The 13,535-nt window shown below is 37.3% G+C and overlaps 2 protein-coding genes across 3 annotated transcripts; one reads left to right on the top strand and one right to left on the bottom strand.

The window, feature by feature from the left end:
• Positions 1-2,021: 2,021 nt before the first annotated feature.
• On the bottom strand, positions 2,022-7,502 carry LOC127617735 (BLOC-1-related complex subunit 7). Its single transcript, XM_052089823.1, has 5 exons — positions 7,361-7,502; positions 4,825-4,887; positions 4,659-4,702; positions 4,458-4,478; positions 2,022-4,350 (listed from the first exon to the last, which is right to left on the bottom strand). Exons 1-5 carry the CDS (start codon positions 7,490-7,492, stop codon positions 4,299-4,301), a joined length of 312 nt encoding a protein of 103 aa, XP_051945783.1. The 5' UTR covers positions 7,493-7,502; the 3' UTR covers positions 2,022-4,298.
• LOC127617733 (steroid 17-alpha-hydroxylase/17,20 lyase-like) lies at positions 7,477-13,534 on the top strand. 2 transcript variants are annotated; one of them, XM_052089819.1, is made up of 9 exons: positions 7,477-7,513; positions 8,389-8,666; positions 8,755-8,893; positions 11,528-11,757; positions 12,001-12,087; positions 12,411-12,617; positions 12,709-12,878; positions 12,955-13,058; positions 13,147-13,534. In XM_052089819.1, the coding sequence occupies exons 2-9, from the start codon at positions 8,421-8,423 to the stop codon at positions 13,410-13,412; spliced, it is 1,449 nt and encodes a 482-aa protein (XP_051945779.1). In that variant the 5' UTR covers positions 7,477-7,513; positions 8,389-8,420; the 3' UTR covers positions 13,413-13,534. The 2 variants fall into 2 exon arrangements, with proteins under 2 accessions (XP_051945779.1, XP_051945778.1); XM_052089818.1 differs by lacking the exon at positions 7,477-7,513 and having other exon boundaries at positions 8,334-8,666.
• Position 13,535: the final 1 nt, after the last annotated feature.

The raw sequence follows: 13,535 nt of genomic DNA on the forward strand, positions 1-13,535 counted from the left end.
CTTCATTCACAGTACTTTTATTTTCTTATGTTCATAATGTCCTGTTAAATGCATATTTTATTTTATGTTGTATAGTGAATATTGTTATTATAGTTTTTATTTTATTTGATTAATTACCTGGAAACTTATTTTAATTCTATCTTATCATTATGATTTGTCTTGTCATTATCTGTCATTAAACACAATCATGCAAATAAAGTACTTTTAAAAATTAAAATTGAGAGAGAGAGATTTTTTTTTTATTTTTAGCCCACACTTTTATTAGGTCAGTGACAAAAATCCATCATTGCATCCTCTCAAACACAATCAACACAGTAAAACGCTCAAAGTTAAATCCCCCTCAAACACAGCACAACAAACCTCATTGAAACACCACTGCAATATAAAGGTTCCCAAATCTTGCATCTCCTTGTAATACTTAAACTCGACTGAGATCCTAGATCTAATAAATGCCTTAAACAACAGTACACTATCCTGGCAATGCATATTTTGAATCATGTTTTTCCTGGAAATATACATTGCCATTTTTGCTTGGCCAACTATAAAGTTTATCAACTGCCATTTGAATCTCTGATTGCGGTTGTATCCTGCCCCATAGATGAAAACCTTTGGTGTGAAACTTTCCTTAAAACCCAAAAACAATTTTTCTAGTAAATCAAAAAGTGGTTTCAGCCTATTACATTCCAGAAAACAATGATAAATAGTTTCTCTGAAACCACAAAAAACACAACCTTCATTGACATTTGGGTTAATGATTGAAACAAAAGCATTCACAGCAACAGCCCCCTTCAGGATTCTCCACTGAAGATCTCCCGATTTTTTCATCAATGGTGGTTTATATAAGGCCCTCCAATGTGGTTTAACTTCGTCTCCTACATCAAACTTCTCTCTCCAGACATTATCCATTTTCTCACACAGTGTTGACTTATACAATATTTTAACAAAACATTTATACATCACTTTACCACTCAATTCACCTAATAGTAAATCCTGAAGTCCATTCAAATTTAACAAAATACCAGACATCTCCTTTAAATCTGGTGTAATCCAGTGCTTGGGAAAAGGGTCTCTCTTATCAGGAAGCAAAAAACCTTCCTTATATCTTTCAAGAAGTAACAACTCCTCTGCTGCCAGTTTTTTTCTCCATAATTTTATGATTGTGGATGTTTGTCGCATAGATTTTTGTCCTAATAACGCTGCCACCGCTGTAACGAGAGAGAGAGAGAGAGAAAATACAGCCAGGGGGGAAGGCTAAACATTATCTAAATATATTGAATGACTTTGTTCAAGAACCAAAAATAAAGGTTGAGATTTACTGTCCTTTTATTTGAGGGGATATTAGTAAAACCACATATAACGTTTTCTAAACACAAAGAAAAAGTTGGGTCAATATTATCAATTAAAATAAATAAAACAAGGTCGCAGCCAATGCATTGCAAAAAGAACAGTTAAAATCAATATTCTTTTTAAATTTAAAAAGAAAAATATTTACTGGGTTGTATTGGTGTAAGATTTTGAAAGTTATTTCTTTAACTTTATTTACTAATAAATATTTGTTTGGTAAAGTCCAGATGGCCTTCCATAATAAACCTTCCACCAGTCTATTCCAATAAACAATACAGTTTAGCATAGTGAAACAAAGTTTCCCAAATGCAGTATCAAATAAATCAAGCAGGAGGGGGCGCAATACTGTTTTGAGTATTAGCTCTGAATAGTGCCAAGACCCCTGTGGGAATCACATCCATGACAATAGAAAACTCCCTTAGTGTCACTGGGATTTTATGGACATCTAGAAACTCAGAATAAGTGAGCAACATGCCTTCTTGATTTAATAAATAATAGACTTGTGTTATGCCTAAAGATTTATTTTTCAATAATATATTGTAATTGTTCAAAATTTAATATGGGGTGAAAAGTTATGCTTATATGCATGGACCAAGCCAGCAACATTTGTTTATGAATGGACGTTCAGAGAGATTTTGTAATTGCAAATCAAGAGAAACTCAAGACCTATTTTGGAGAAAATAAAACTGGGTATAAAAGTCCAAAGAGAATTTGGATTTAGAATTAAATGTCTAATCCAATTAATTTTAAAAATATTATTTAGAGTACAGAAATCAAGGAAGTTCAACCCACCCGATTCATAAATATTCATTATCACAGATTTCCTAATATAATGTGTTTTGTTTCTCCAAAGAAATTGAAATAAAGCAGTATCAATACACATATCTTTAGAAACATCGAGTGAAGTGGCAGCATAAGACTAATCTTGACAGTCCCTCAGATTTACACAACAAAACTAAACCTTTTAGGGATAAATCCCTCAAAAGCCAGTGAATCAACTGTGCTTTAGTCTTCTGAAGAATGGGATTCAAATTGATTTTTTGAGATAACAATCCTCAAATATGTAACTTTTGCGGCCGACAAATGCGACCTACGGAGGACACATTCTTCCAAACGAGACACAGCCAAAGAGTGGCGTGCTGTCATAGCAACCATGATAAGTTCCGTTTCCGTTTGTCCTACGAAGGCCGTCTCGTTAAAACGAGATTTGTTTAAAGGAGGACGTTTGGTATACTGCAGCTTTCACAGGACGCGTCCCACCTAGCACACAGCCTTCTAAACGAAACACAGCACACTGTTATCTGATGCTGTCACATTGGGCAATATAATGTATTTAAAATAATGGGATTCACTAAAGTCATGATATGGGCTTACAGTACAGAGCATACATTACATACGAATATAGTACTTATAGTTTTATATTCAAATTCAGCTGTGCAGAACATTACATTATGTGGCAAAAAATGTGTGCATGAAGATGTTGCAGGTTTGAAGTAATAATAAAATATCATAATAAAATATTTTTATGTATTATCATTAGATATAATTACATAAATGTGTTTGATTAGTGGCACCATATAACTGTCACTAATATTGATCTTTCTAAACCTAAAATAATCAACAAAAATCTATTTGATTTACAAACTGAAAAAGGGGAGATAATCATTCCCCCCCAAAAATCAATTGCACTGAGAGATTGCTGTGAATGATTCACACAGGATGTTTAAGGTCAAAAGACATGATCTTTTTACAAAAACACAAGAGTAATACTAATGCCTACCTCAGGACATGCTTTCTTACCACCTAATTGTGGGTTATAAGAGTGCATTATTAGAAACCTTGGGCACTGATAAGTTGAACAAAGGGAGGTACAGAACATTCTTTCAGCTCAAGGTTTGCAATACTAGCTCCCATGATCTTGTGAGTATGAATGGTATTGGACTCCGCACGTCAGCCCACTTATCAAGCACTTAAAATGAATGCTCGGCCTTTATTAGCCGTCTACCTGCTGCAAATGCAACAATTGTGCATGAATACTTTTCATCATTGTCTATAATTATTATCAAGGGAAACATGAAATTATAAAGACATTATAAATGAATTGTTTCCATCTGATGTTACATTGAATCAATTGTAGACTTTTATCCTCATGCTTATATTTTGACTCATGTAAAAATCTATGCGCACATCTTGCAGACATAATTCAAAACTTTGTAGCCGGAGGACTTATGCTCAAGGTCTCGCTCTAGGACATCCATCTGCTTGCCCTTGCAGAGGAGCGGCTGATATTGCCTGTGGGATACACTTTATTATGAATCCCTGTGCTGCACTTGCCAAAGGGCAGGATACTTCCATTTGTCTTACTTGTCCACATAACATTTATGGAGTTGAATCAAGCTTTGACAGAAAAATACCCTTCATTAATTAACTGACAAATCATGCAGAAATGTTTTTGTGTGAAATTCCATACAAACATTGTATATTCAAATAAATGTGGCACAATAAAAACACCATAAAACAAGACATACACATTGAAACAAAAATTTTTTTTTTTTACACATTTGTTAAACAGTGAATGGGACCTTTCTTTAAGCAAGATCTAAAAGTAAATATTCTTAAGCAAATCAACACTTAAAAATCAGACAAAAAACAAATCTTGCACGTTGTATTTAAACCAATACAAAAAGACAAATATGAACCCTGGAAACAATCTCTAACAGAAAAGCCTTCACTTGAAGGTCTTGCAGCTGTTTTGCAATGGCCACCCAAAAGTAGGTCATAAAGGACAGGAAGAGGTAAGTCTGTATCTTTTGAAAGTGTAACTGCTTTGCAATAGGAGTAAATCTCAGGCAGTCTCAAATAATGTGAGCAGTGTGTGTTTCACAGTTTTTGATCTACTGTTGAAAGCCAATTAAAAAATCAGAGGCAGCGGCTTGTGTATGCACACAGCTCCATTATTTCATCAAGTGTTTCAGCTGGTCCTGCAGGTTTTTTGAGCGTTCTACACTGTAACATACATGTACAAAGAAACGAAAGGTGAATAAACATAACAATGACAAAAAAAGGAAAAAAATCATGCAATTGTTTGAAACATTTGAATGATTATGACATACTTCTTTTGAATGGCTTCTTGCCTGGAGAACAAAACAAAGATACATTTCAGTGTTTCTTATTCACAACTGAAATCTTCCCTATTATGCGTGCAATGTCTAAATCAGACAACAATTCTCAGTTGGCACTGGCTATTTTCCATCACAATTCGCTACATGCATGGACTTAATGTAGATAAATACTATACATACACATATACTTACTGATATTGCAAGTGGGTCGTTATAATAGACATTTTCCGTAGACTCTGTAAACATAAATAATCTTTCAAAGTTACACTTTCCTTAAGTACACAGATGGAAAAGGGCTAAACTAATAAAAATAACAGTAATATAGGCTAATAAAGCCAGTTTATATATCATTACTTACATCTTCAGAGTGCAAAATTGCATCTTCTTGAATTACCATATTTCTAGCAGCCTGACAAAGCAGCTGCAAAGAAAGACATGTTTTTATTAAAATATATCAATGTATTTATAATAACAAATAATAGAATTACAATAATCATAATATTAATTCGGTAATTGTCAACTGCATAATTGAGTCTAACTCTGGCTGCTTCTCAAACCTAGTGAGCCACCTTCAAAGACAGCATATTTGGACATCATACAGTATATGATAGGGTACAATGGGGCTTAAGGCACAACTTAAAGGGTTAGTTCACCCAAAAATGAAAATTATCCCATTATTTACTCAAGCCATCCTATGTGTATATGACTTTCTTCTTTCAGCCAAACACAATTGGAGTTATATTAAGGTAAATCTATTTTACCTTAGATTTTGAAGCCCAAAAAAGCACATCCATCCATCCATCCATCAAAAAAGTAATACATATGGCTCCAGGGGGATATTAAAGGCCTTCTGAAGTGAATATCCATATTTATAACTTTATAAACTATCATCACTGGCTTCCGGTAACGGCCATCCGAGTCGAGTTCCGGCATATGACGTAGGCATAGTGTAAGCTCCAGTGAGAAGTGACGAACACCGAAGTGCAGAGGATATAGGAAGCCAGTGATGATAGTTCATTAAGTTTATAAATATGGATATTTTTCTAACAAAAATACATCGCTTCATTTTAGAAGGCCTTTATTAATCCCCTGGAGTCATATGGATTACTTTTTTGAAGGATGGATGGATCCGCTTTTTTGGGCTTCAAAATCTAAGGAACCATTCATTCCCATTATAAAGCTTGGAAGAGCCAGGATATCTTTTTAATATAACTCCGATTGTGTTTGGCTAAAAGAAGAAAATCATATACACCTGGGATGGCTTGAGGGTGAGTAAATTTTGGGATAATTCTCATTTTTGGGAGAACTAACCTTTAAGGAAAATGAGCTTTTTTCTGGTCACTAAAGTGTCTCAATATTCAAGAAATACATGTTTTTTTTTTTTTAAATGTGGTGAGGGAGCATTCTACCCCATACCTGGGGTAAAAAACTCCCTCACATGGGGTAAAAGGCCCCCAATACCGGGGCAATAGTTATATTGCACAATTTGTCAACTTAGACAAATAATTTTGAGACTGCATTGTTTTTAGTAACAACTTAAGATAATGCTTATTCAAAATAACAATTTCAGAAAAGGGTGTCATTTCTTGTTAATTTCACTCACATTTGACATTTCATTACATCTCAAATGAAATGGTTCTCAGCAGGAAACGGATGGAGTGCGTACTCCAGGTAGGGAATGAGGTTTTGCCCCAAGTGAAGGAGTTCAAGTACCTCGGGGTCTTGTTCACGAGTGAGGGGACAATGGAGCGGGAGGTTGGCCGGAGAATCGGGGCAGCGGGGGCGGTATTGCACTCGCTCTATCGCACCGTTGTCATGAAAAGAGAGCTGAGCCGAAAGGCAAAGCTCTCGATCTACCGGTCAATTTTTGTTCCTACCCTCACCTATGGTCATGAAGGTTGGGTCATGACCGAAAGAACTAGGTCGCGAGTACAAGCGGCCGAAATGGGCTTCCTCAGAAGGGTGGCGGGCTTCTCCCTTAGAGATAGGGTGAGGAGCTCAGTCATCCGTGAGGAGCTCGGAGTAGAGCCGCTGCTCCTTTGCGTTGAAAGGAGTCAGTTGAGGTGGTTTGGGCATCTGGTAAGGATGCCCCCTGGCCGCCTCCCTAGGGAGGTGTTTCAGGCACGTCCAGCTGGGAGGAGGCCTCGGGGAAGACCCAGGACTAGGTGGAGAGATTACATCTCCACACTGGCCTGGGAACGCCTCGGGGTCCCCCAGTCAGAGCTGGTTAATGTGGCTCGGGATAGGGAAGTTTGGGGCCCCCTGCTGGAGCAGCTGCCCCTGCGACCCGACTTCGGATAAGCGGTTGAAGATGGATGGATGGATGGATACATCTCAAATATTCTATAAACTAATTGATCTCCACTGTGATTGGATCAGTCAATGTGACCAAAATTTTCACTTATTGGACAGTTATTCAATTTTTTTTATATAGATAATCACCTTAAGTATTGTGTTACGAAATACATGTGATCATTTCCAGGATATTCACAAGCTTCATAAATAAATATATATATAAAAATATTAAATATTAGATCAATTAATATCAAAAACAAACTTTAGACATTACACACAATTATCTCATAAAACAGGAAATTTTGCAGTTCATAGTGTCAAACAATCGTTTAGGAAAGTACTGTGACAGTTTTTGATGCTATTTGATATTTTGGGAGAAAATTAAATTAAAGGAGCCCTTTACCCCACAGATCCTTTAGCCCCGTTGTACCCTACATAATATAGGCTTATAATGCCAAAAATGACGTCTATGTGGGCTGGTTTCTTGGTTAGTAGGCATATCTTATGTTTATGCTATAAGAAGGAAACAGCTTGCCAGACGGCTATTTCGACATAGCAGTTAAAAGAACATCGTGTTATATATTGTGTTCAATATTTACTTCTTGGCTCCGGGATCCTTTTACCACTTGACGAGTTAAAGCGATCACATCTCCATTGCAAGAAGTGACCTTATCCGACAGTAACCCTTTCACAGATTGACCGAAGCGAGGCTGCGTTTCAGAGGAAGCCATAACTGTTTACTACGGACACTGGTAAGGGACAATTTAAAGTGCGAGGATGGAACAGATTCAAAACTACGAAAAACACGAAGAACTTGATTCAGTAAAGCGAAGTCAGTCCTAGACAACGTGTATTGAACATATACACAACATTTTAAATTGCAGAAGCAAGATGAATTATATTATTGTATAATACATCTAAAATGTATAAATAGTGCAGTATGCAATGCAATTCAAAACAGTATATGAAGACATTTAAAGTGCAGTACATTTATTATTACTGAAGTATTTAAGTGTTTGTTTAAAATGTTTTTTTTAGCAACTTTTGTCCTGTTCACTTGTTTGCTTTTGCCGATTTGATTATTTATCATGCATATTTTCAGCATTGCATTCAATATTTTAAATGCTCACCAAAACTTTGTTTCTACTCAAGTTGCTTTACAAAAGAAAGTTTAATATTATAATGTTTGAAATAATTTCTAAATCTATTTTTGTAACCTATCATAAAGTGAGCAAAAATTAGTATAGCAATTTCAAAATGGTCCAAGACAGTATCTGCCAGAATGTAACAATTTGGAAGAAATTTCGAAGGCATAATAGAAAGAAAATGCACAAAGCTGTGCAAAATGAACCAAATGCTCAAACGTGCAGTTTTGTGCATCTTCGAATGTTAGGACCCAATCAGCAACTTTGTTGAAAACCACATTGATGACACTTAGATAGTTGAAGCTAAACTATTTCAGGGTCAAGGAGATGGCATTGAAGAATTCATATAAAATTATGCCATTGGCTTGCTCATACAGGTAATGGTGATTTGGAGAGCTGGTGGACACTTGCTTGAATGTAGCTGGTAATGTCTGAACTCCACATCATGTCATGGCTTTTTTGTCCATGTCTTTTTTCTGCAGTGGCTTTGGCAGTCCTGTATCTCAAAAGGAAAATGAATGGATTTCTGCCAGGCGACAGATCTCCTCCCAGCCTCCCCTCGTTGCCTATCATTGGGAGTATTCTCAGCCTCATGAGTGACAGTCCACCTCACATCTTCTTTCAGCAGCTACAAAAGAAATACGGAGCTCTTTATTCCCTCATGATGGGCTCCCACAAAGTCCTTATTGTGAACAACCACCATCATGCAAAAGAGGTCCTTATCAAAAAAGGGAAAATATTTGCAGGGAGGCCACGAACTGTAAGTAAACTGTATCATTCTCATTATTTGAATTTCAATAAAAATGGCTACTTTTTTTAAAATTAGGCTTTACCTGGTTCTCTTTAAGGTTACAACAGACATATTGACTCGAGATGGGAAAGATATAGCATTTGCTGACTACAGTGCCACATGGAAGTTCCATCGGAAAATTGTGCATGGGGCTTTGTGCATGTTTGGTGAAGGTTCAGTTTCTATTGAGAAGATAAGTAAGTATCACTGCCCTGTCTTTACAAATCATTATATTTAAAATAATTATAAAGTTGCACACATAATATCTAGACCATATAACACACAACATCCGAAATTAAAAACAAAATGTACAGAATAAAATCAGAATATACTTTAACTCCTTGGCTGAACTTGATTCAGTCATGAACAGTGGTTTCACATGTTTAAAATGAGTTTTCCTAACTTAAAATAACAATGTAATTGTAACTCAAATACTTGTGGGAACCTAATTGAATTGGGTAAACCCAACAACTTAAAACATGTCGAAGTAACTCAAAATAATCTGTTTTATATCTTTAATTTATGTTAACTAGTGACAGTGAATGTTAGCACGCTAAATATGCAGATAGCAGATAGTTGAGCTTGGTGACTGGTTAGCACAACAAACTCTCAAAGAGAGCAATAAATATCATGTACTTCTTGTACATGCATCCTAAGCTTGGTTACATGCATTTTTGAGTTCTATGATCAAGGGAGGATTCTGTAAACCAATGTTATTCAACACACAGCCCGCGACCTCGAGCGATCTTTTGCGGCCCGTACGTTACTCAGTACATGTGCGCTCATGCGCGGTCTGTCAATCAAACACGTGTGCTCGCATTCTCACTTGAGAGTAAAAACGCCTTTACCCCACACAGTGAAAATCTGTCCAATCTTTTGAATAGCTCATCAAAAATATATATATTCGCCATGACAACATTATTTACAGGAAAAATAACTTTTCAAGAATGTTCTTGCAGTGACGGCATTGAGACTGTGTTGAGACTTAAGCTGCGTTCACAAAGCCAGCAACACGCAGAGACAAAACAACTTAATCTCGTTCATTTTCAATGAGAGCTTGCGAATTCTGGCGACACGAGCGATGGCGACCGGATGTGGGCGTGACCAGCGATGTGACAAAGTTGAGAAATGTTTAACTTTATGCAAATTAAGAGCGACTTTCGGGAGCGACAGCAAATACGAGAGAAGAGGGTAGAGCTCACGTGATTGTAATATTTTAATAATAATATAAATTGTAAAGAAACAGTGCTGTTTAGACTCCATACACACCACTAGCGACAAAGTAGCTGGCAGTGTGAACGCATCAGTGATCTACTTCTGCGCGAAATGCTAAGAGTTGAACAGATTTTCATGACTTGTCACTGACGGACTTTTGGTGCTAATATGCTATATCGCTCGTTTTTGAACACATCTCTGGTGTAAGTGATGTTGAACACTCATTGTGTTTATTATTTTACAATCACAGTGACAACATAACTGATCTACTGTATATCAGAAAATCGAACTGTTATGAAGACGAACTTTTTTCTCCTGGACGAACTAAAGCCATTGTTTATACTACGCGCAACGTCCTTTCAAAATTAGTTCGTTTAGGGTGATGTCACTGCGTTTAAGGCACTGTTACAGCAGGGTTTTATCTCCGTGGACCGCCAATTTACTAAACTTGCCACGGCCCTTTTCACTTTTAAAAACTCAAATCTATCTCCACTTATGTGTCGTGGCCGTGCTGTTTTTGTAGAGTTTGTGTTGCAAATCATGTAAAAAGTATACTTCCGCACAATCTCTGAGAGACATGCTTCAAAGTTATCCATTTTAATGACAGTAACCTAGGTAACAACTCCTCAGCTGGCACGCGCGATCGTAAATAAAATGCGCCACGTCAAAACCACGCCCACGAATAGTTAACCAATCACCAACGCTCTTCGACCAGCCGAGTTCTCTTGGGTCAAACATTTAGAGATGTGCGCGAAAAGGAGAAATCTGAAAAAACAAAACGCATTTCGTCATAATTTGTAGGCGAACTAAGCGAAGCCTGTTCGCATAGTAAGTATAAATTAGCCTTTACTCCCCTTGTGCTTAAAATAAAAGGTATAGTTCACCCAACAAAAACACAATTCTCTTATCATTTCCTCCCCCTCATGCCATCCCAGATGTATATGACTTTTTTTCTTCTGCAGAACACAACTTATTTTTAGAAGATGTTTTTTAGAACATCTCAGCACTTTTGTTCCATATAATGCATGTGAATGGTGGCCAGAACTTTGAAGCTACAAAAAGCACATGAAGGCAGCATAAATGTATTCCATATGACTCCAGTGGTTAAATCTATATCTTCTGAAGTGATATGATAGGTGTGGGTGAGAAACAGATCAATATTTAAGCCCACATTTTGTTTTTTACTATAAATCTTTCACTTTTACATCTGCAAGCCACAGGTGGCACCTGTTTTGTTTCACTTTCACAGCTGAAAGTGAAGATTTATAGTTAAAAAGACAAGGACTTAAATATCAACTGTCACTCATCCACAGATTTTTAATAATCATTTATCTTCAGCAGACAAAAGAAACGTACACTTCTGGGATAAATAATCATAAAAAATTAAGAGTGTGGCCATCAAGGGTACAGCGATCCAGCTTTGCAGGCCCTAACAATTCCCGAAGTTAAGTAGCCTTGCTTTAAACCTAAAAACAGTGAAAGTTTGAGTGACGGAACCAGCAGTTGGGAGAGGAGTCCAAAGCAGTCAATGGAGGAGTTTTGTTTAAAATATTTTAATCCACTGTTGTGTTCGTTACTTCAGTTTATGGCACCATATTTCTGTTTTTCCCCTGCAGTTTGCAAGGAGGCGAGCTCTATGTGTGATGTATTGACTGAAACTCAGAACAGTGCAGTGGATCTGGCCCCAGAGCTGACACGTGCGGTCACAAATGTGGTGTGTGCCCTATGTTTTAACTCCTCATACAAACGTGGAGATGCGGAGTTTGAGTCTATGCTCCAATACAGCCAGGGAATCGTGGACACAGTAGCAAAGGACAGCTTGATGGACATTTTTCCATGGCTGCAGGTAAACCTTAATTCAATACGTGTCTTTTAAAAAAAATTAATTCAGTCATTATTTATCCATCCTCATGTTGTTCTGAACCCACATGACTGGTTCCAAACAACATGAGGGTGAGTAAGTGATGATATAATTTTAATTTTTGGGTGAACTATGTCTTTAAAATGTCCATTAAAATCATTCACACTAAATGTTTTCTCTTATTATTAGAAATCTAAAAATAAATAACAATCCTATTTTTCCTCCAAGATCTTCCCAAATAAAGATCTCAGAATTTTAAGACAGTGTGTTGCCATCAGAGACAAACTGCTTCAAAAGAAATATGAAGAGCACAAGGTAAATGCACACCTTCATTTTTACAAGCAGACCTCACTGTATGTCCTTAGCATGTGTATAATTAGAGTAAAGGTTGTATTTTAGGGTTCAGTGTGGTAGCCCATTTTTCCAAGTAGGTGTAGCTGTAGGCCAGAGACCTCCAAATGGGGGCAGAATCTCCAAAAGGGGGCATCACCTCCACTTATGGTTAGGGGCTCCCTATGTTTTTGGTGGTGGTTTGGAGCTCCAGCCCCTTTTTGGAGCAATGACTGCAGCTATATCCCTCTCTATTTTTCGTCCATTCATTTCTCTGTCAATAACGTGCCATTTGTCTCTCTCTATAGGTGGATTACAGTGATAATATCCAGCGGGACCTGCTCGATGCATTGCTGAGCGCCAGACGCAGTTCAGAGAATAACAACAGCACTCAGGATGTTGGTTTAACTGAAGATCACCTGCTAATGACTGTGGGGGACATTTTCGGAGCAGGGGTAGAAACCACTACCACTGTATTAAAATGGTCAATTGCTTACCTGGTACATAATCCACAGGTAACTACAGAGCTGCATACTGCTTGATGTATTAAATCAATAACACTTACATTGAAAAACATACTTGATGTCCTTTGCATTAAACTTATAGGTGCAGAAAAAGATTCAGGAGGAGTTGGAAAATAAGATTGGAACAGACAGACACCCTCAGCTCAATGAAAGAGGAATTTTGCCTTATCTAGAGGCCACTATTAGGGAAGTGCTGCGAATTCGAAACGTCTCCCCACTCCTCATCCCTCATGTGGCACTCCAAGATACCAGGTATTAACCTCATAATTACTACACTGATTTGCATGACAGTTTGGAAAATACTGATGCCTTCTCTACTCTTTTGCAGTGTGGGAGAGTACACTGTGCAGAAAGGGACACGAGTTATTATTAACCTGTGGTCTTTACATCATGATGAGAAAGAATGGAAGAATCCTGAGCTGTTTGAACCAGGTAACTTACACAGAATTTTCCAATAGATGGCCCCTATATATATAAAAAAAGAAACAAATACTTATACAATGCTTTTCTAATCCGATAGGACGATTTCTAAACGAGGCAGGGGATGGTTTGTGCTGCCCATCAGCCAGCTACCTGCCATTCGGCGCAGGGGTGCGTGTTTGTCTTGGCGAGGCCCTGGCAAAAATGGAGCTCTTTCTCTTCCTGTCATGGATTTTGCAAAGGTTCACACTTGAGATGCCTGCTGGCCAGCCTCTGCCTGACTTGCAGGGAAAGTTTGGTGTGGTTCTTCAACCGAAGAAATTTCAAGTCATTGCTAGACTCAGAGAAGAGACCAAGCATTGCTGAGTAACTGTATTTTCTGTCATTTCTTCTCTTAAGACATTTGTGAATATTTTTATTTTAAAGCCCTTCTTTCCAGAAAAAATAAATACAACTCTGTATCTCAAATCAAACATGAATAAAATGAAT

This window comes from Xyrauchen texanus, chromosome 24, assembly GCF_025860055.1.
Source record: "Xyrauchen texanus isolate HMW12.3.18 chromosome 24, RBS_HiC_50CHRs, whole genome shotgun sequence".
NCBI lineage: Eukaryota > Metazoa > Chordata > Actinopteri > Cypriniformes > Catostomidae > Xyrauchen > Xyrauchen texanus.

What these genes read in the sequence shown, in the direction of transcription:
- LOC127617735 (XM_052089823.1), bottom strand. Translation starts at nt 7,492, where the DNA reads ATGGCTTCCTCTGAAACGCAGCCTCGCTTCGGTCAATCTGTGAAAGGG. An exon ending in CAATTTTGCACTCTGAAGAT is followed by an intron (nt 4,703 to 4,824) that starts GTAAGTAATGAT and finishes TTATGTTTACAG; the next exon opens with AGTCTACGGAAAATGTCTAT. An exon ending in ACGACCCACTTGCAATATCA is followed by an intron (nt 4,479 to 4,658) that starts GTAAGTATATGT and finishes TTTGTTCTCCAG; the next exon opens with GCAAGAAGCCATTCAAAAGA.
- LOC127617733 (XM_052089818.1), top strand. Translation starts at nt 8,334, where the DNA reads ATGTCTGAACTCCACATCATGTCATGGCTTTTTTGTCCATGTCTTTTT. An exon ending in GTGGCACTCCAAGATACCAG is followed by an intron (nt 12,879 to 12,954) that starts GTATTAACCTCA and finishes ACTCTTTTGCAG; the next exon opens with TGTGGGAGAGTACACTGTGC. An exon ending in TCCTGAGCTGTTTGAACCAG is followed by an intron (nt 13,059 to 13,146) that starts GTAACTTACACA and finishes CTAATCCGATAG; the next exon opens with GACGATTTCTAAACGAGGCA.